The 20228-nt window shown below is 40.3% G+C and overlaps 5 protein-coding genes across 13 annotated transcripts in view; 2 read left to right on the top strand and 3 right to left on the bottom strand.

Moving 5' to 3' along the window:
* Nucleotides 1-8534: 8534 nt before the first annotated feature.
* On the bottom strand, nt 8535-11629 carry LOC108358195 (dipeptidase 2). 3 transcript variants are annotated; one of them, XM_017609382.1, is made up of 5 exons: nt 11408-11629; nt 11315-11352; nt 10237-11252; nt 10004-10179; nt 8535-9922 (listed from the first exon to the last, which is right to left on the bottom strand). In XM_017609382.1, exons 3-5 carry the CDS (start codon nt 11230-11232, stop codon nt 9577-9579), a joined length of 1518 nt encoding a protein of 505 aa, XP_017464871.1. In that variant the 5' UTR covers nt 11233-11252; nt 11315-11352; nt 11408-11629; the 3' UTR covers nt 8535-9576. The 3 variants fall into 3 exon arrangements, with proteins under 3 accessions (XP_017464871.1, XP_017464869.1, XP_017464870.1); XM_017609380.1 differs by having other exon boundaries at nt 10237-11352; nt 11408-11628; XM_017609381.1 differs by having other exon boundaries at nt 10237-11352; nt 11412-11628.
* Nucleotides 11630-11870: 241 nt separating this feature from the next.
* Nucleotides 11871-12943, top strand: LOC108358194 (ribosomal RNA-processing protein 7 homolog A). Its single transcript, XM_017609379.1, has 2 exons — nt 11871-12004; nt 12063-12943. Exons 1-2 carry the CDS (start codon nt 11980-11982, stop codon nt 12839-12841), a joined length of 804 nt encoding a protein of 267 aa, XP_017464868.1. The 5' UTR covers nt 11871-11979; the 3' UTR covers nt 12842-12943.
* Nucleotides 12874-14160, bottom strand: LOC108358192 (uncharacterized protein C7orf26 homolog). The gene is made up of 2 exons (XM_017609378.1): nt 14029-14160; nt 12874-13967 (listed from the first exon to the last, which is right to left on the bottom strand). Exons 1-2 carry the CDS (start codon nt 14105-14107, stop codon nt 12943-12945), a joined length of 1104 nt encoding a protein of 367 aa, XP_017464867.1. The 5' UTR covers nt 14108-14160; the 3' UTR covers nt 12874-12942.
* A 1463-nt stretch (nt 14161-15623) lies between these two features.
* On the top strand, nt 15624-18472 carry Hpr1 (THO complex 1-like protein Hpr1). Of its 2 annotated transcripts, XM_017609369.1 has the most exons (6): nt 15624-15822; nt 15879-16550; nt 16619-16959; nt 17017-17352; nt 17420-18267; nt 18381-18472. In XM_017609369.1, the coding sequence occupies exons 1-5, from the start codon at nt 15757-15759 to the stop codon at nt 18243-18245; spliced, it is 2241 nt and encodes a 746-aa protein (XP_017464858.1). In that variant the 5' UTR covers nt 15624-15756; the 3' UTR covers nt 18246-18267; nt 18381-18472. The 2 variants fall into 2 exon arrangements, with proteins under 2 accessions (XP_017464858.1, XP_017464857.1); XM_017609368.1 differs by having other exon boundaries at nt 17420-18394.
* The window catches only part of LOC108358189 (zinc finger C2HC domain-containing protein 1C), a 48197-nt gene continuing 46380 nt past the window's right edge, over nt 18412-20228 (bottom strand). For all 6 annotated transcript variants that reach the window (XM_017609376.1, XM_017609375.1, XM_017609370.1 and 3 more), the window contains 4 exons: nt 19957-20073; nt 19336-19872; nt 19199-19240; nt 18412-19130 (listed from right to left, as the gene is read on the bottom strand). In XM_017609376.1, the coding sequence (XP_017464865.1) occupies nt 18600-19130; nt 19199-19240; nt 19336-19872; nt 19957-20073 (1227 nt within the window). In that variant the 3' untranslated portion in view covers nt 18412-18599. The remainder of the gene's footprint in view (nt 19131-19198; nt 19241-19335; nt 19873-19956; nt 20074-20228) is intronic.

Below are 20228 nucleotides of genomic sequence, written 5' to 3'. Positions count from 1 at the left end.
TAATCGGCTCATAAAGTTTTGGTAATCGGCACTTAAACATTTCAGGCAATTTTAAATAAAAACTAGGGCATAAGTTTTTGGTTGTTTGGTTACTGGGCACTTACTTTTTATAATTTAAAAAAATTTTGATAATTTAAAAACACGACATAAACTTTTGGCAATTTTGTAACAGGGTAAAAGTTGTTCCAGTTTACTCATTTAAAACGAGACACAAGTTTTTTAATTTAAAAACAGTTCATACATTTTTGGACAACCAAAATTTGGTAAAATATTTTTACTCATTGAAATACAGGTAATTTCTAACATTTTTAGAACTGGATATAAAAACTCATTGTAATGTGGATATAAAGGGGAGCTAAATTTTTGGTAACTAAAAACTCGAGAAACATGTTTGAATTTAAAAAAAACAACCTATCATTAATTTTGGGTTATTTAAAAATCAGACATACTTTTTTGGTAATTTTAAAACTCTACGAAATTTATTTGAATGAAAAGTGTTCAACATTTTTTTTTCTAACTCGTCGTAAACTGCTGATCCTTTATAAAATAATTAAATATGTTTACAGTTGCTTTCAGTTTTAACATAAATTCACTAGGCCAAGAAGCCAAAAATTAAAAAAAAAAAATTGATTTTTCGTGAGCTGACTGTCGTGTTTCTCATGGAAAAAATCAAATAATGGTAATTTTTCATTTTCGACCTGTTTTGATCGACTTTCACTTGCCATGTATCATTAAATGATAAAAAATTCAAATCTAAAGTTTTTCATTTAAAAAGATTGTAGACGACTTTTATTATGAGAATTTATTAGAGTTCCAAAACTATGTGCCAAGTCTTGTTCTTCTTGTTATCGGCTCACATTTGTTAAACATTTTGTCATATCGGTTTTCTTGCCACTCAAGCGTGCGGTCTGACGTGACACACCTACAAATCAGCGAGACCTTTGCAGCCGAACATATTTTACACCTCCGTACATTTATAATTGCATTTCCGGTGTCATTTGCGTGCGTTGTCACATACAGTAGCCTCATAAAAATCTTACTCATACGCCGTGTATGCCCAACTACTTAGGCAGCTCGCCAAGTCGCGGTTTGCCTGTACTTGAAAGTGATTTTCGCTACTGTTAGCTTTCAAATACATATATGAATACATGTGTGTTAAGTTTTGTGTTCCACTCGAGTGAAAATAAATCGCGGCATTTCTAATGGCATTCGCCGCCACCAACTCACAGCTCATACACACATATCTATGTATGTATGTATGTGGTTGTGCGCGATTATGTTTATGGTGCACAAATAACGCTGCCACATGCAGGCCGCAGCCACTCAAGGACACATAAGTTGTTGGTTTTTATTGGCTTTCCAGTATAATGCCTCGCAGACGTCAACAACGAAGTAAGAAGCAGGCAAAATAAAACAAACAAAAAAACAGCTTGCGGTTGGCTGAAAAGAAACAGTGAGGAGTGTGGTTGTCTTCATCAGATATGCGATTTCATTAGCATAATTTTCTAGTGAAGACGGTCATGCAATTGCAATACACATACGCTGCACTTGAGCACACGCACGTACATACATACATGTAAGTCGTTCGTAGACGCGCCGCTGCATTTGCTAGTAATTCAAATGGAATGTAAGTAAAGCGAAAATAGCAGAAAATAGTGCAGACGAGGAAGTCTAAAAAATATATATTTTGTAGAGGTTTTTATGTTATTGTTATTATTGTTGTTGCGCATTTCTTTCGCTTCTTTTGATTTGCAACAATAACAAAATGCAATGCTTTCCTTGGCTTCGTTAGCTCTGTGAGAGCTGCGTTGCTATGGTTTTGTTTATTTTATTTGTAAAATTAAAATCAAAAAACTTGACAAAGTGCAGATGAAACCCTTATGGTGATTTTGTTTCTTCCAAGAAATGTTGCCCTTTCCCGGTGAAAAATGTGTTTGAGGTTACACTGAAGCCAGTAAAAGGGCATTTTTTGGCCTTCTTGTCGTTCTCTAGCTCACGTATTTTATAACATTGTCGTCTTAAACAACCACCTGATTTTCAGGGCAATTATCTACCCTGACAAAGCCACCAAGGGCAGAAAATGTGCCTTACAAGAATGTGATATTTTAAGAAACGAACACAAAATTTTCTCAACCCTTGCCTTTAATTTGGAATCGAACACGAAAAGAGAAAGGGGCAATCACCAGGAAACACCCAGGCAGTAGAAAAGCTGAAACAAACCGCAAACAAACAAAAATAAATATAAACTATCAAAAGCAGGTATGGAAGATAAATATAAAGAGCCAAGGTCTGAGCAGCGTAATAAAGTATGTGTATGTATGTCTGTATGGATAGGCCGTGCATAAATGTGTGAAATATTTCAAATGCGAAATATCAAAAACTTGGAATTGCTTAAGCATATCAGAACTGACGAAAGGGGAGAAAATGAGAGGAATTGCTGTTGAAATGAAAATGAGCTTGGCATAACATTAGTGATTTTAATTGGGAAGCACCCAACCTGAAAGTGCAATTGAAGCCAAAAAATTAAACCAAATTTGGCAGAGGTGCTTAACACTCGTCGGGTGTTGTGTTAATCTGGTAGCTTAAAATAATTTAAACTAAATTTTTCATGCGAGTAAACGTTGAGCAACCGTTACACATAACGGCATAATTATCAATGTCACAATCGATATCGATATGACCTATAGAAACAGGAACAATTTCTCCATAAAAAGTTTCTAGGCTAAAGGAGTAAAACAGACGAAAAAACGAAGAAAACTTGATAGATATATTCCTTATTGATTTTTTGTTAAAATTCTTATGGATTTTATTTATGAGAATGTCATTAAAATAGACAATGAATTGAAGTATGTACTGTTCCCATCTTTAAGCAACAACTGCTGTAGCCGATTGGATGCAAGTACGACTGCCAAACATGTTGGTGCATGTCCCTGTGGCACGGACACTTGCAAACATCAATAAAAAAAAGCGACAGAAATAGACAGCGGCTGGTTGGGCACTATTACAGTTAAGATTTAGGCTAAGATTAACAGTAAGGTTAAGGTTAGGGTTAAGGTTAACATTAACACTAAGATTATGATTTAGATTAAGATTAAGATTAAAATCTAGACTAAGATTAAGATTAGGATGAAGATCAAGATAAATATTAGAATAACAATTACGATTAAGATTTAGATTTAGATCAAGATTAAGATTAAGGTTAAGATTAAATTAGCATAAAGATTAATATTATGATTACGATTGAGATGAAAGTTAAGTCCAAGATCAACCTTTAGATTGTGATTAAGATTTATATTAACACTAAGATTGAGATAAGGTTAAGATTAAGACTTAAATTACGATTAAAATTAAGGTTAAGTTATAGTTTAATACTAACAATAAGATTAAGATTAAGATCAAAATGAAGATCAAGATTGAGATTAAGACTGAGGTTCAGATTTTGGATTAGATTACAATTAAGATAATTGTTCATCATTATACAAAAATCTACTCATTTAATATGGAGAACTATATGAAGGCTGCTGTGGAGTAGTGGAAAGCAGTGCGCGCTACCATTACGCTGGGCTTGGGTTCAAGCCCGGTTCAACCAAACATCCAAAAATAAAAAAACGAAAAGGCAATGGCAAACATCTGAGTGTGCTTCTACCAAGAAAAACAGCTTTTAATAATAATACAATCGCCGTTGGGAGTCGCCACAAATCGAAGGAGAAGCTCAGCCAAACACTAACATATGTGTAAGCGCCAATCTTTTTATATATATTTTATATGGCGCTGGTCCTTTAAACCGTTATTCTCCATACGAACATTATTTAAGACAAAATTAGACGCATCTTTTGGCAAACAAACGCCGTCGATATCCTTTTCTGCTCTGGTGAATTGTTTTTCTATCTGTCAGTAGGAACATTGTGATGCGTTCTCCGATCTCTGCTTATCAAAATCTTAGACTGCATTTCTTTATTCATTCTGAATGTTTGGAATAAACTTTTCTGTTTACTCATATTTCAACGTATTACTTATATTAAACGTATTCTCTTTGTTCCGGCTGCGAAATGGAAATATGCAGAATGTATAAAGAAACGCAGGCTTAAGGTCTTTAAAGGAGATGTACATCAGGGCGGGTCAATTTGTATGACAGTTTTTTTTTCGACTACGAACGTGTAGCACAAAAGGATTCCACGTGTAATTCTAAGCAAGTTTGCGGAGGAAAGCATGGGTCGAATATTCATCTGAAGTTTGCCAAATGGCGAAAATAGGTTTCTGAGCACTTTCGTAAAGTAGTGCTGAAATTTTTTATAAAATATGCTATAAGGGGTTCTTTCGTATGAGTAATCCATTTCTGCACTTATCTTTTTCTTAAAACTTCCACCAGAGTGCGTAGCAGTGAATATTTTCACATTTTCTTTGACATCCTTTTTCGCAATTTGGCAAGTCCAAATTGATTTTAGAGCCATGGGTTCTTCGGGAAATTGACTTAGAATCACACGTAGAATTCCCATATTATATACGCGCATAGTCAAAAAAAAATTACCTGCCATAATTTACATATCTCCTAAATGTGTTTTTGTGAACATAATATAGTGACCTGAATTATAAAGAATGACTAGTCCTGAAAATAATTCTTTCTCGTTACCTAGCAAAGAGAGCTAACTAAGTTTCAGCAGGTTTTACCTTTAGAGCACAATATTTTAACCAGACTACTAGCGAAGCAATGCAACCGCAATTAATTTTTGTCCATTTCCTCTACTGCTGCATTTATATCTTATAGGAGTGGGTAGAGGACTCCACCGTAAAGAAACTATAAGAATTTCTGAGTCAGATAGAACGGTAGAGAGTCTGACGAGGGTTTCCAGAATTTTTTTGACCCTAAGATCCTCCTTAATTTGTAACCGTTTCGTTCTTGATTGGGAACCAATCCACTCTCTAGCTTTCTCGTATCTCCCAGAATTTGTAAACGAGATGTGCAGACTAATTAAAAGGGGAAGTGCACGGACAACTGGGACGAGTATTCACTAGAAAATTCAAGCGTAGCAGCTTCATGATCAGTTGTGAGAGTATCACATCGACCCTGCAACTGCTAAGTTTTATAAAGTCTGTGCGAAGCTCAGCACAGGGGCAGTACTTATTCATAATAAAAAGCAGTGCTCTGTGGGTTAATATCATCCCACTTCCGAGGTGCCGTTCCGGTCTCGAGGTATGCTGTGTTTCGTGTAGTCAGATTAACGCGGCGATTAGTAAGGTGGGCGCTCAAATCGTTTGCCGGTAAACGACTCCCGTGTTGGATGACATCAGTCCAGCGCTAAATCAGAATGGAAAGTTCCTACTTCTACCTGGCTCGCAATCTGGAGGTATGGCAAAGGGCTTGGGTTATCCTTATTTTAAAGGTGGGTATAGAAGGGAGAAAACTATCGACCATGAAATCAGGTCTTGCACTCTAAACGAGGCATATTTTCATCTAGATAAGCATGCGTACTGGTTAGGCAGATCCACAGACACAGCGCAGTAAAAGTCGCTTTTCCGTTCAACAGTTTTAACTCAGAAATTTTCTGACTTTAGCGCCCTCTGCTGCTAACAAAAAGAGGAGTTGATAAATTAATCTTCCAAATTTGTTAGCTATGCATAAATGTTTATTACTTAAATATTCAAAGCAGCTTATTTGATTTTAATTTTGCTTATGGGACAAGGCACTGTGCGGCGCCGTTTTCCCTGACTACAGAAATAAAAAGTTCCTTCGAGTGTGAAAAGACAGTGCTCAGTGCCTTCCCTGACATCGAGGTGGCTTTCGACAATACATCTCATTTGGACCTTGATCGGGCTCTTGATAAATGCCTACCTGTGTTCCCCAGAGACGATATATGTACATTTAAAATAAATATGCAAATAAGGTGACTTGGAGTACCTCTATTACGGAAAAGCAGATTCAGGCAAGTGCACTGCAATGGCACACAGACAGCCCCTGTAGATAGTAGTGCAGGCGTATGTGGGCCTAATCTCAAGCTGCCAGTGCCCGTGGAAGTCTTCTCAAGCATATTTCAAGTGGAAGTTGATGCCGTTGACCTATCGACGTGATAGGATTTTTATTTTAATCGCCACTTTTGGCTGTCTCATCATTCGGGGAGTAATCCTCATTGGTCCTGCGCGCATAGAAAAGCTGAGTGCCTTTGCTGAGAACAATGCTATCCAACTATCAGAACACAGGGGAGGCAAATGAAATGAACAAGTCGATTAGTTAACCAGAATGCCTGCTAACTCAACCCGGATAAGACCTGAGCCCTTGCCTGCACTAGGTCTTAATGAGATAAAGATTGGAATAGAGTCGTAAGAGGCCACTTGCATAAACAAGGGATCTGGTCAAGTGATCTATGTCGCTTTTATGACTCCGCCGAAGAGACATCATTGCACCTCCTCCTGGAGTGTGAGGTCGTGAAATTTTGTTCTACGCTCGATATCATTCACATTGTCATTCTTAATTTAACGCTTTAGGGCTCTAAAAACTGCCGCAATAAAGAATTTATATACATATCTACATATGTATGTTTCTGTGCTTTCATTTAACTTTTATTTTATTGATTTTATTATCAAGTTTTATTTAATATATTTCATTCGCATACTTAATATACATAGTAATATTTGTAGCAACGAAGGAGCGTTAAACATAGTACGTACTTTCACAAGTATTTAAATGTGTAAGTAATATCAGTGTTGGAATGCACATATACACAATTAAAATGCACACAAATACATACATATATACAAACATAAAGTAGTAGCCGTATAAAAGTTACTAAGGTATGTACCTTTAAAATTCATCACCAGACTTCGTCTAGCCCTAATGAAATCCTACAGCTTCAGGCAAGGTATCCTCTTGTTATATCCATAGTCTCTGGCCAGTGGTAGGTGCAGTGGGGTTTCTGCCGCCCTTTTCCGCAGTAAAGTCAGCAATTGTCTAAGCTAATTTGCAGCTTGCTCATTTGGACTCACAACCGGCAATGATCCATCAGATTTCCTGTTATATGTATGTTTTAAAGCTTCTCTTTGGAAAGGTGAATATCTTCCTAAATCTCTTGGAATTGTAAGCTCTAATAGGTTGGGGTTCTCCCAATAGGCTCGTCTACGCAAGCACTTCTCTGCACTTCAGTCTTTACTGACACTACTGACAGCGGTTTCTATAGTGAGGATGAGTTTGAGTAGCTGTTGTTGTTGTTGTAGCGGCTACAACAGACCCCCCCAGATCGGTTAATTCCTCAATCGTTGTTGTCGAGGAAGAGTGCAGCCTAGACGGGGTATGTCCATAGGGACAGGGGCGTTAGTAGGATGGGATTCAGGGGCATACGAAGAGATGCTGTGAGTCATGGGGCGACTCACCGCATGCCGAGTTGGGCTATTGTTGTCCGAGTCTCCGAGGCAGACGAAGTTCTGTCACGTCCACGTCTAGTGGTTGTGTGCCCAGAACGGCATTCACAGGTCGAGAGTCTACATAACTCGAGACTGCCTCTCAGTGAATGCCGTTCAAGGCCTGTCGGTAAGCTGTCCGATCAAAAGTTTGAGTAGCTGCTACTTCCTGCTTAGGTATGTTAGCTTCCGCGTTACCCTCTGTACCTTCATCGTGTTGGTACCAAATCAGTTGTGCTGTGCTGTTTTCCCCTATGGCGTTCCATTTCTTAAGGATTCACATTCCATGCGTGATTCAATTTCGTTTGAAGATAGAACTTCTTAAGCAACTTAACTGTTGATGCGGTGTGTTTTCCTCTCATACATACACACATATGTAGGTCTCTACAGATTTTAATTGGCACAAAAACTTATGGCATAAGTCTCCGCTTAGAAGATGCTGGTATATCGTCCCATGTGGTTGGAGATCGTGGCCATAGTGCCTTACATTCCCGCCGCTATACATTCGTCAGTTTTTGAACCAGCTGTGTGTCATATTTGGGTGTGGTCCTAGAATTATTTGGTTTTGGCCGCTTCCTTGCTTAATGCCGTATTGAACCTTTTCTCTTAATGATGTCATCTCTGTTGAACGGTGAGATGGGAATCTTTGTTTTGATTTCCTTCCTAGCCTATAAAATCTTGAGATCTACCTCTAGCTGTGTCTTCTCTCGTGAATTTTAAAAGGGCCTTGTTTGCAGTCTATTATTCTATGACGATTTGCTTTGGGGTCAGGTTGAGGATGCCTTCGGATGAAACGGTTCGGTAAAATTTCATGAAGGTTCCCTCCCATAGTTTTGGTCAGGATGGATGGATTATGACACCTTGGTTGTAGTGAATTTGCATGCGTTAGCGTGCGTTTAAACATGGAACCCTATTAAAGCCCAGTTAGTCAACGACGTAGCGTAAACGTAGGTTGACGTACGTAGCAGCATATCAAATTTACTATTGATAGAGAGAGAGAGAAGCAACGGCAACGTCACCGCCGATCGGTGGTGAGTTTTCGTTAACACGCGAATCCCATAAGGTAGATCGTGTCAACGTCAACCTACGTCTACGTTACGTCGTTGACTGTTTGAGCTTTTAGATGCGCTGTCTCCTTGGGGGTCGACCGCAATATTGAAAATGACTTTGTGCCAAGTGATGGAGCATTGCCAATATAAAAAAATAATAATAATTAAATTCTTAATCGCTCAGTTTCTGCTCTAAACAACCTTTCAGTTAATCGAAAATCGCAAAAATTTGTATCCAAATTAGGACTGTCATTCGATTTAGGACTGTGGTCTATTAAAAAACTTTAGAGTAAAAATAATTATAGTTTAGAAGGGAATTTTATTTTTCTATTATACTGCCCATTCACACTTATCGAATTGCGGCTGTTTTAAGGGTCCGTGAATTTAAATATTTAGTAAAAACAAGTTAACATTTTGGCCACTACAGTATGGGTATGTACGTATGTATTTCCGTATGTTTGTATGAACATATGTACATATGTACCCAGTAGCGAAAATGGTCACCGGTGACATCGTTACTAATGAGAATTTAGTGACATCGTCGCACTTGCTGTGAATCCTAAACGATACATAGCTGACAATGATATTGGTGACAATGTCATGCAGGTGTACTTCTATCAAAGACTTATGTATAACAGACAATATCTTGCAACGGTGACTTATAAAAAGTCCATTGCAGGATAATGTCGTTTGAACGTCATCAATGATCACTGCGTGACAAAGTCATGCAGAGGTCATCAACGACCAAATTACCATTTCTATGAAAACGTCGTGAACGACTTCCATATAAACAGAGCCCAAAGTCATTTAAGACGTAACTTGGCAGTACAAGACACTTAAGTGACTAATTAATGCCATTCGCTACGGGGTATGTAACTAATTATTATGAGAATACATATGTAATAGCTATCAGGCTATCTATGTATATAGCAATTTTTGTATCTTTGTACGTACGTACTTGCACGAATCCCTATTCAAATATGTATGCATTTATGCATTTATAACTACCATAGTTAAACGTAATGGGGTGTGATTGGGTGGGATTAACTGTATGTGTGTGCGCGCTAACAAAAAAACTCTAACAAAAGATACGCTTTTTCAGCTGAAAATGTTTACACATTAATTATCTCCCGTATGTTTATGTCTCAGGATAGCGGCAATAGGAAGTACTCTCGACAAGCTCCCGTGGTATCCAATCCTCGTATAAGGGCAAACGATTTTTCAATGTCTCCACTTCGCGTAAAATGCGCACTACATTGCCGCCAATTAGTTTCTTGATAGCCGCATTGCCCCAAACGCGATCGCGTGCCAGCTCAGCTAACAGAAAAGCATAACTCTTGGGCGCACCACCCAAACCAATGTGATCGACACCGGCCACCTTGCGCACATAGTTGATGGCGTTGATAGCTTCGCGTACAGAGAACCGACGTTCTTCACAGCGTTCTAAATTCAGCATTATTACGCCACCATTGTCCGAAAGCAAGCTGGCGAAGTGGTAGTAGAGTATGCGAGTGATTAAAGTGGAAAATGCGGCCTTGCCAACCATTAAAGAAAAACAAACTCACCTCAAAATGCGATCAGGTATGGAGGCTACGCTGGAGCTGTTGCAAACCGAAACTGGCACAGCATTCAAGAGCAAAACCGGCGCTTTGGCCGTGTGCAATGCAGTCACCATAGCCGCCTCTGACAATTGAGAGATTTCGATAAGCATTCCCAGTCGATTCATCTCGTAAAGCACCGTCTAAAATATGAAAACCTATTCATTAACAAAGTGCCAAGTGCTTATTTGCTTACACACCTTTCCAAACTCGTTGATCGAATGTGTGGCATTTTCCTCGAACAAATAGTCATGACTGCGTATGCAAGCAGCAGCCCAGGGTGTTGTGCATTCCAAACTCGTAATCGATACGAAGCGTGCGCCGAGCAGATACATCGATCGCAGTACTGCCAAACTGGCACCTAATGTGTGGCCACCGCCCAGACCAAGCATCACAGCTACTTCACCTCGGATATGCGTCTGTTCCATTTCGTCGGCAGAGAGCACAATGTGCAATGCGTCCGTATTAGCGGTAATGCGGCGTGCCTCATCGATACCCTCCAATGCCAACTGTACGGCATCCAAATACTGTGCGCCGCACGGCACCGATATTGGCCAGAAAACTGCACCAACATGATTGCGACGCACTTCGTTTAACATACCACTGCTGCTGCTGCTGCGATTCAGAACATCACGCATCGGTGGCTGCCAAGCGGAGCCTTCAATTAGCGGCGATTCAGCCAACAAACGACGTATGAATGCAAGCCGCGCTTCTAGCAGCGACGAGGAACGCAACTGCAGCGCCAATGGTATGCCACCTGCCATGGCTATGCACACCAACATTATGCCGAGCACAACTATCAGCCGGCGACTGCGCGTCGAACGGCTGGGCTCGCTACCCGTATCACTACACGCGCTCATTTTATATGCGGCGGCGGCGATGGCGCCATTCTTTAGCTTCTCACTGCCAAGCTTTGTAATCTCTGGCGGTAGTTCAATGTCCGCGATTTCTGTGAAAACAAAACATTGCTGCTTGCAGTGTGGCTGGTGCTCGTGTTGAGGTGGCTGCAGCTCGTGCGGGTGTGGGAGTGGTGCGGGCGGTGGCGGCGGTGGAGGTGCAGGGTTTAGTAAAGGATTGAGTGCGAGTTGCTGATGGTGCTGATGATGCTGATGCTGGTGCTGATGCTGGGGATACTGATGATGGTGTATGGCAGCGGCACACACCTCTATATATTCACGATTTGGCACTGGATTCATGCTGCTGCCATAGAGCTTGGCTAAGCAATAGCAATTAAATGAGTTCACACGACTGTAAGGGGGTTAGCGTTCAGTTGCACACCTTCTTTATTTGATTGTGGACGTTGTGATTTTAATTTCCTATAAAATTTATTCGATTATTTACCAACAAGTGAATTAATCCTGAAGCACTCACCTACACTTTTCAACATTGGGAAAAAGCTTTATTGATTTTTCATTTGACAGTTTTACGGCTCCTGCGCAGTAGTTGGACGCGTAAATTATTTGCAACAGGACGAATGCAGCTTTTAGTCAGCTGGTATTTTAACGTTCGGTTACAACTTTGCAAGCCAAGTTGAAGATGCCTTTCCTCGTATGTTCGTACATAGGCTTTTATTTCCAACATCTTTACTCAGAACAAGTGCTTAATTATTAAACTTTGATATGAAAAAAATGGCGTGTCAAGACGAAAGTGAAAAGGTAATTGAAAATAAGTTGGTTCTATTGCCGTCCCTAGCCATTTATTTCCACCAGATGAAAATAAGCTGGCAATTTGATTTTTTATTTAAAACTCACTGCAGATGCAACGGGTAAAAAGTTGTTCCGTTTCGTTTCCATGCCATCCCTCAAGATTTTTCAACAAAAACCCAACTCCACTGTGAACTGCTTGTCGCCGAAAGAAGAAGCATATATCAGCAGCTGTTGTAAACAAATTATTGCACGTGCGTATTCTTGGTCAATTGTATTTATTTGTTGAATAGCGAAGTAATGCCCGATATTGAGGGCTATAAAGGTAAACTATACAAGTATATATAATCTTCATGTTTTATCTAAACTTAGCAATATTTTAGTGACACCCTTGCGGCTCACAGCCGATCGACCTTTGGAACTTTGCCCACAGATTTTCATGCGCGAGCACTTCATACGCCTTGAAGATGCGAGTAAACCAAAGGGACGCACACTTTTCCTACTCAACGTGCCACCTTACGTATCGGAACAAAGCTTGGGCCGCTTCTTCCGCAAGAGTGTTGATGTACTAAATAAAGTAAGTTTCGCTGAACGTCCAGGTCGAAACGAAAGCGAAAAATGGCAGAAATATATCATCCCCTTCAGCAGTTCAGCTGTGCCTTTTAAATTTAAAGTGGCTTACGTTGTCTTTCAAAAAAGTACGGGCGTGCAACGTTCTCTACAATTGAGTAGCATTGATTTGTTTAACAGCGATGGCGACTGTGTACTGGAATCGGGTATGCAGTTGTGGCACAGTCAGTATGAGGAGCGTATATTGGATGAAACAGAGGCACAAGCACGCATTGACAAGTATATGGAAGCGTATGATAAACGCGAGAAAAAAGCGCTGGAGGCGGCTAAAAACTCCGAAGCCGATGCGGACGGTTGGGTGACTGTTGGCAAACAAGGCCGTAATGCCGGATTTGAACAGAAAGAATCTGTGGTTGGTCGCTTAGAAGAAAAGATAGTTCGCGGCAAGAAAAAGAAGGAATTAGATAATTTCTATACGTTTCAAATACGCGAGTCGAAAATGAAAAATATAGTAGAATTGCGTAAAAAGTTCGAAGAAGACAAGCAAAAAATTGAAGCGCTTAAAAAGACCCGGCGTTTTAGACCCTTTTAGAGTTGGTAGTTTTTAATAAATGAAGCTATACATTCTTATAAACATTTTTATTTGTGAAAACCATAATTTACATACATAATTATAGCATAGTCTTATATTACTCAGACGGGTTTGTTTGATTTTATAACTATTGACATAAGCGAATGATGCGGCAACGTTTCAAGTATACACAATAATTGCGGTATATTTCCGTACATACAATTGGCTGATTTGGCTACCTGCACAGCTTGCGCAAGTCGCTCCATACTTTTTTGATAGGCTACGTCTTTTGTAGGATCTGTTTTATCAGCCAGCAAACGAGATACATAATTTTTCAATGGTCCTACAGTTTGTGCTAAATGTTGGGCATTCAATGCTGTAGGTGGACCAGTGTTGACTATCTGCAACATCGTTTGCAACAGCCACAGATGTAAATTACTGTAAGAGGAACGATTCGAAAATAAGGGTGCTAGAACCGACCAGCGTATAAGCCCAGCCAAAGGTGTAACAACAGGCATGGCAATAGCACCACTCGGCAATGCTAAAGGCTGTTGAGATGCCAGACACAAGGATGAATTTTCACTTATCCATTCCGTGAATACATCTAATAACGCATCTGGTGGTGGCGTAATTGCGCCTAATTGCTCATTCATATATAAATCTGCCACGGCAGTCATTAGATTAGCTGCGAAATGTGGTGCAACCATAGGAAGCTGCTTAAATTTCTCAGAGGTTTTGCGTGAAAATGTTATAAAATCACTAACTAAACTCTGTGCTACTTCCAAACTTGGTTGATTCGTGCAACCGACTTGTTGCATCCATGTGCCTGCTGATGAGAGTAGAGGTGCAACCGAACCCGAAACAGCAGTGCTTACCAATCGGCAGAGTATTTTGGATCTTTGCGGTGTGAGATTACTACCAAAGAGTGATAGAAATACTACGTTTCTTGTAGCATCTGGCCCAGGCTGCGAAAAAAACTCAATAAGAACGAGTATGAGTTGAAACTCTTGAAATGAGTTCATTTGGACGCTGGAGAATGGTTGACCTTTGCGGATGTCTAGGGCGTCTTTGGGCCGCTCCATAAATACAAACTCGGAGATAAGTTGAATGGCAAAGTTCTGTTTGCTGCGGCTCACGACGATGCTTTCTGAAATTTAACAAACGTCCGAATTTGATATTTTCCGTATTTTTACGGGCACAATTTTTACCTATACGGGGAAGGGCTTCCTTGGCGCAAGCCGGAAAATCCAGCTTCCGTAAACTATGTTTAAAATCTGCTTGCGACATTTTTTTCTCCAACAAAATCAATAAATGTAAACAAATAGATATGATAAAAACCAGCTGTTTTGGAACTATCATGAGGCATCGATAGTTTTTCGTAGCTATCGATACTATCGAAATTTTGGCTGCGTTTCTTTATACATTCCGGATAATCCCATTTCATAGCCGGAATAAACAGAATGCGTTTGAAATATACGTCAACATATCATCAGGAACGTTCTAAAGAATAAATAAACAAAAAAGTTTATTCCAAACGTTCAGAATGAATAAAGAAATGCAGCCATAGTGTCATGAACGAAAGACACAAGATCACGTAAGAACAGGAGAGTGAAAAAAGTCGATTTTTTTAGCGGGTTCTACGCCATCTTGTTTCACTGGAAAACGAGCGAAAAGTAAACAAAGCAAAGAAAACAACGGAAACCAAAATTATTGTCAGCCACTTTAAACGCACAATTTAGATAAAATGATGCAACAAAATGCTTTAAAATGTGTTGTCATGTTGAATTAACTCTTCTTTACTTGAATAAAAGTGTAAAATAGTGGTGAATGTGATGTAAACAAACGCTCAGCTGACGAACCCGCTTTCGCAAACTTTTTTCTCAAAACCAGTTACAAATACAACGTCGCGTTCTTACGTGATCTTGTATTTTTGGTTCATGGTATAGTGTACTTGAGTGTCGACGTTCAGACACGAAAACTTTTGTTGCGGAAACTCGAAGCTTGTTGGGGAGAGAGCGACGAGGAAAGGGGACGGGTACCGAGTCGTCCGTACTCGGGAAACACGCTTTGTGCCCTCGTTCGTCTGAGTATTTCAAGTTGACGATTCACAGCTGACAACAACAATTGCGTACAAAAAAGTTTCTGTGTGTGAATGCAAAGGGCAACACCAAAAGAGAAATCGCCGATAATAAGAAACTCGAGTTTCCGTGTTTGAACGCAGACTAAATGTGTCGTGTACATGTTTATTTATAAACGTATGTGTTCCTTTTCTTTCGTACGTGTTTATTGATATATCTGTACTGTAGTGTTTTCGGATGGTACTAGCTCTTACTGCCAGTATAGGAGTATTACATATATGGCTTTTTCCTTTCTAAAACAAAGAACGTAAATGTACAAAGAAAGTAAATGTAAATACCATGATAAAAACATAGCAAGGTATAACCGTTCTCTCAATTTGTCGGCCATGATTTTTTTTTGAAGTTTGCCAACATTTTAAAATCATATAAAAGTGAAAATAAAAAATTGAAATTGTTCGAAATTGTTGTTGCTTGAGATTGAAAATGAAAATGTGTGTGTGAGTTTGTGAGTAAATTTAAAAATTAAATTGTTTGGAAACGTCAAGAATCTTAAAAGTGACTCTCAGCGGTTCTACCTTACTATATTTGTATCATGGTAAATACATACATTTACGTTCTTTGGAGGTAAGAAGCAGAGATAAGAAGCCACTTTGATGGGTTTTTGAATCCGCTCTTGGTAGCAAAGAAAGTTTGCTGTGGCAGCCCTGGTGCCTCTGTGTTTCGAAAATATCAGCTCGTTTCTGTGTACTTGCAAGTCGCAATTATTTTGCGATCTGCCAGCAACTTTTTGTGGCGCTACTTTCGTTTGCTTTGCGAAATAGTTTTTACTAAAGTGCGGACAATCTTCTAATCGAGAGAATGAGTTCAACTGTTGTAACACAACAGCGCCCCCTTGGCTTTATTGGACTTCATACCGAATTTACGGTAAGTTTCTAAAAATCTTGATAAATGTGCGGCACTTCAATGTTTTCCTTTCACAGAAAGTTCTGCAAGAAGCGTTCCAAAAACAAGACGCCCATATTTTGCGCGCTTCCTATGAATCCTTCGGAGCCAATACCGACCATGATAAAAAGTCGCCAATGGACCAAGCGTTTCGTGAAATGCTACTTTTCCGCTTAAGTGACGAGGTTGAAAAAGTGGGTGCTCTTGTGCGTCTTTCAGTTGAAGCAGTACGTGCTGAAATTGTCTCAGTTACCATACCCGTTGTGTTGCTGGGAGACATTTTCGATGCGGTCACTTTAGATAAATGCGAACAAATCTTTAGATTCGTTGAAGAAATGGTTGAAGTGTGGAAAGAGGACATATTTTTCTCGTCATGCAAGAATAACATTCTCAGGATGTGCAACGATTTATTGCGGCGTTTATCGCGGGCACAGAATACAGTTTTTTGTGGTCGTATATTGCTATTTCTATCTAAATTCTTTCCTTTCTCTGAACGGTCTGGACTCAATATAGTTTCGGAATTCAATTTAGACAATGTTACTGAATATGGTGTCGACGGCAAAGACCTGGATGATACTGTCGAAGACACCGTTGAAGATATTCCCATCAAAATTGATTATAATTTATATTGCAAATTTTGGTCGCTTCAAGACTTTTTTCGCAATCCCAATCAGTGTTACAGCAAAGCCCAATGGAAAATGTTTCAAGCGGTGAGTTTTTTATGCACTATTACTAAATTATTTGTGCATTTGTATGTTTTGTTCGAATTCCCCAATAGCACGCTGGTACAGTGTTAGAAGCTTTTGATAGCTTCAAGCTAGAAGAGCCACGTGTAAATAGCGCAGGAGAAAAAACCGAAAATGCTTTAACGGCTGCTGATTATTTGGAAAGCATGAAAATGGATTTGGATGCTTCTGAATTTGCAGCAGAAGTGGATAATCCAAGTTGTAGTGAAGTAAATAATCAAAATGTGCGCCAGTCCGATCACTTCTTTGCCAAGTTTCTGACAAATCCAAAGCTGCTGACCCTACAATTATCTGATTCCAACTTTCGACGTTCAGTCTTAGTGCAGTTCCTGATTCTGTTCCAATATCTTCAATTGACTGTTAAATTTAAGACGTAAGTTGAAAACATAGCATCTACCAAATCCAAAATATTTGTTTCAATTTTTAATAGTGAATCAAATACATTGACCACCGCGCAAACAGATTTTATCAAAGAAACAGAAGCAAAAGTATATAAATTGCTCGAAGATACACCACCTAATGGAAAGCGTTTTTCTCGCACCGTCCGACATATGTTAACTCGCGAGGAAATGTGGAATAACTGGAAAAATGATGGGTGTAAGGAGTTCCGCAAACCCGACGACGCTGAACCAGAGACTACCGCAAATAAGGACGCTGGAAGTAGTGATGTCATCTCTACCAAACCACCAGCATCCAAGCGTGCCAAGCGCACCCTAGGGGACAGTTTAAAAGATGCACACCGCAATAGCAAATTCTTTCTGGGAAAGTACGTATATGTCCCCCTTAGTTTTTAAACCGAATTTTACTAAGTATTTCTCACTCTAAACTCGTAGTGATGTCTTGACACGTCTCTGGAATTATTCGCCTGACAATCTGCAGGCATGCAAAAGCGAAGAGCGCAATTTCTTACCAAATGTCGAAACATTCCTTGAAAATCCGCATGAAAAGAACGATCCATCTTTTGAATGGCGCGCACTTCGGTTGCTAGCACGCCAGTCGCCACACTTTTTCACATTCTTAAACTCGCCGTCATACAAAATAGCTGACTACTTGGAGGGCGTACGACGCCGTTTGGCCAAGGATCGCTTAGACAACGCTAAGGCAGCTCTGAACGCCAACAACGTGACATCAGTTGGTGGCAACTCAAACACAGAATCTGTCATTGCAGGCGAATCAAATAGCGAACAGGGGTCTAATCCTCAAGAAGCAGAGGGTGAAACAGATGTTGTTGGTGTTGGTGACGGTGACAATGACGGCGACGGTGAGGGCGATGGCGATGCAATGCTAACCGAAGAAGATGTTCAAGGTGACTTGGACAAAGGCGATGATGATCGGAACGCACACACCAAACCGGTGACGGCAACCAGAGAACAAATAGAAGAAATCGCACCACTCATTGGTGACGACTGGAAGAAATTGGGCAAAAAATTGGGCTACACTGTTGATGAGCTACTCTACTTTGAGACGGAGCATCCAGATCGCGATGGTGGCTGCATCGCAATGCTGAGTAATTGGTTTGCCGATGACGATGATGCCAGTCTTGATAATTGGGCCTATATGCTTGAAGGTTTGGAAATAAATGCCGCTGCAAAGGCGGTGAAAGCGCTGATAGACCGTCTTACACCGAAAGACGACAAAGTGGAGGTGCTGTCAGATTAGTGCGAAAGCTATTTAACATTAGGTATAGTTGTAAACTGAAAACGAAGATCACTTCAGTATTCAGTTTTGATTTAGTTTATGTTTTAATAATATTTCAAAAGTCAAGTTTACAATAATAATTTATCACATGTACAGGGTGTGAATATGCATTTCGCTGTCTACATTAACATTAATTCGTCATATAAAATCTCGGCGGCCCACGCAGACAATTGGCCTTTTTGTTGAAGCACCCTCAGCCAAATGGTCAACGATTCTGTCAGCAATGCACCAAAACTCCATCGTTGTTAGTTTCTATGAGATTAAATGTAGCAAAAGGCTGATTTATTTAGTAAGTTTGAGCGCACCGACTTCAATTTATCTTCGTCTCGGTGCCGTTTTACCCGGCTTCGGCTTGTTGTGTAACATAGTGGCGCAGCGCGGTATATGCCGCTCAGCTGCAGACTCGTTAAAGCGACGCAAGCAATGTGGACACTGTATATAGTCGGGGTTCTCCGAAGGTGGTGGTGGTGGCAAATCACTTAGCTTGCCACCACGGGCTAAATGCGCCTGTACCTGCTTGGCGGCACGAATAGCTTGTATAAACTCCTCATGTTTCTTTCGCCAGTTATTCTTCTTCATACTGCCTGACATGCCACTTACAGCAGCAGCACTGGAGTATCCGGATTTAGTGTTGGCGTTATTACGAGATTGTGCTTTTTTCACATACTTTTCGGCGTCGGTGCCTCGTAAACGATGACGTGCCGCGTCAAAGATCTTACGCTTGGTATGCGCCATTTTCTCGCAAATCTTCTCATGCTTCGGAAGTCTTTCCATATTGAAATGGCGATTGCAATAGCAGCACAGACCACTGTTGCCCGCATCTATGTTAGCTTGCGTTCGGTTACCCTACGAAGATATAAAAAAAAGCAAATTATAAATTGTCATCTCGAACAGGTTATGCTCGTCGCGCTTACTGCAGTAGTAGCCATATTTCCCGAAGTGCTCCTTGGTGGAGTCTAAAAGTCAGTAAGGAAATATATTAACCGAAAATTTCAAGTCAATTGGGAAAACTCAAATCCGACGCGTGAGAATCTTTGAAAAAAATGCCTACCTTCGTAGTAGTTGCTGCAGTGGGTTTTGAGGTTCTGAGGGTGGAACTCTGCTTTGGTACTGGCGTTTTTCGTACAGCAGCAGCAGTAGCAGATGTATTTACTGGTCGCTTGGAGATTTGTGCAGCTGGTAGTGGTATTGGCGAAGGTGATTTTTTTGTCACAACTGGATTTAGTTTTAGACTGTTTGATGATTTGGCACGGCCCAGAACCTCGTTGTCCCTATTATTATTGCGATCATCTGGCGAGTGTAAGCCCAAGCTGAGTGAAGACATTTCCTTCGACAGCGCGTCGGCGTTGCCGTTTAGCAGGCGCCTTGGAGGATTTCGCACATTTGTGGAAACACTGTTTGCATTGACTACGCCGCGTGGCTTAACCGACGCAATGTTGCCATTTCGTGCTTGATTTGAATTGTGTATAGCGCCACCGACTTGGCGAGGAATTGGCGCCGGTGCTTTAGACGTAGAACTGATTGGCTTCAGAGGATTCGCCCGATCGATGCCTGCGCCACGTCTTCGTTCATCGAACATTTGACGCACCTACAGCAGTTGCAGGGAAAAGTATTAAATCATAACAAAAAATGTGCGTACATATAGATTAATAAGAGCTGCATACTTAGCTACCTTGCCGTTTGTAATGCGCTTTGGACTCCTAATTTCATCCGTGGAGCTGGCACCCTCGTCTGTCATCTCCAGGCGTCTATGCTCACGCTCCTGTTGCTGTTTTTGTTGAAAACGCATCTGCAAAATATATTGAAAAAAACGAGATGTCAAATTTTAATTTTATTTCCGATTTGCTCCATAACTCCAGCCTTCAGTGTCAGTTTAAGTTTAGTAACGGTAAAATCAAATAGGAGTCATTCTAATATACTCCACCATGTGATAAAATGCTGAAA

The sequence above is a fragment of the Rhagoletis zephyria genome, unplaced genomic scaffold (assembly GCF_001687245.7).
Source record: "Rhagoletis zephyria isolate East Lansing unplaced genomic scaffold, Rhagoletis_zephyria_1.1 Rzeph_scaffold_00221, whole genome shotgun sequence".
NCBI classification, from domain to species: domain Eukaryota; kingdom Metazoa; phylum Arthropoda; class Insecta; order Diptera; family Tephritidae; genus Rhagoletis; species Rhagoletis zephyria.
This window is presented reverse-complemented; position numbering and strand designations above follow the sequence as displayed.

What these genes read in the sequence shown, in the direction of transcription:
- LOC108358195 (XM_017609382.1), bottom strand. Translation starts at nt 11,232, where the DNA reads ATGAATCCAGTGCCAAATCGTGAATATATAGAGGTGTGTGCCGCTGCC. An exon ending in CGATCAACGAGTTTGGAAAG is followed by an intron (nt 10,180 to 10,236) that starts GTGTGTAAGCAA and finishes TTCATATTTTAG; the next exon opens with ACGGTGCTTTACGAGATGAA. An exon ending in ATACCTGATCGCATTTTGAG is followed by an intron (nt 9,923 to 10,003) that starts GTGAGTTTGTTT and finishes CCACTTCGCCAG; the next exon opens with CTTGCTTTCGGACAATGGTG.
- LOC108358194 (XM_017609379.1), top strand. Translation starts at nt 11,980, where the DNA reads ATGCCCGATATTGAGGGCTATAAAG. An exon ending in CGATATTGAGGGCTATAAAG is followed by an intron (nt 12,005 to 12,062) that starts GTAAACTATACA and finishes GCAATATTTTAG; the next exon opens with TGACACCCTTGCGGCTCACA.
- LOC108358192 (XM_017609378.1), bottom strand. Translation starts at nt 14,107, where the DNA reads ATGTCGCAAGCAGATTTTAAACATAGTTTACGGAAGCTGGATTTTCCG. An exon ending in GGAAGCCCTTCCCCGTATAG is followed by an intron (nt 13,968 to 14,028) that starts GTAAAAATTGTG and finishes GTTAAATTTCAG; the next exon opens with AAAGCATCGTCGTGAGCCGC.
- Hpr1 (XM_017609369.1), top strand. Translation starts at nt 15,757, where the DNA reads ATGAGTTCAACTGTTGTAACACAACAGCGCCCCCTTGGCTTTATTGGA. An exon ending in AATGGAAAATGTTTCAAGCG is followed by an intron (nt 16,551 to 16,618) that starts GTGAGTTTTTTA and finishes ATTCCCCAATAG; the next exon opens with CACGCTGGTACAGTGTTAGA. An exon ending in AGCAAATTCTTTCTGGGAAA is followed by an intron (nt 17,353 to 17,419) that starts GTACGTATATGT and finishes CTAAACTCGTAG; the next exon opens with TGATGTCTTGACACGTCTCT.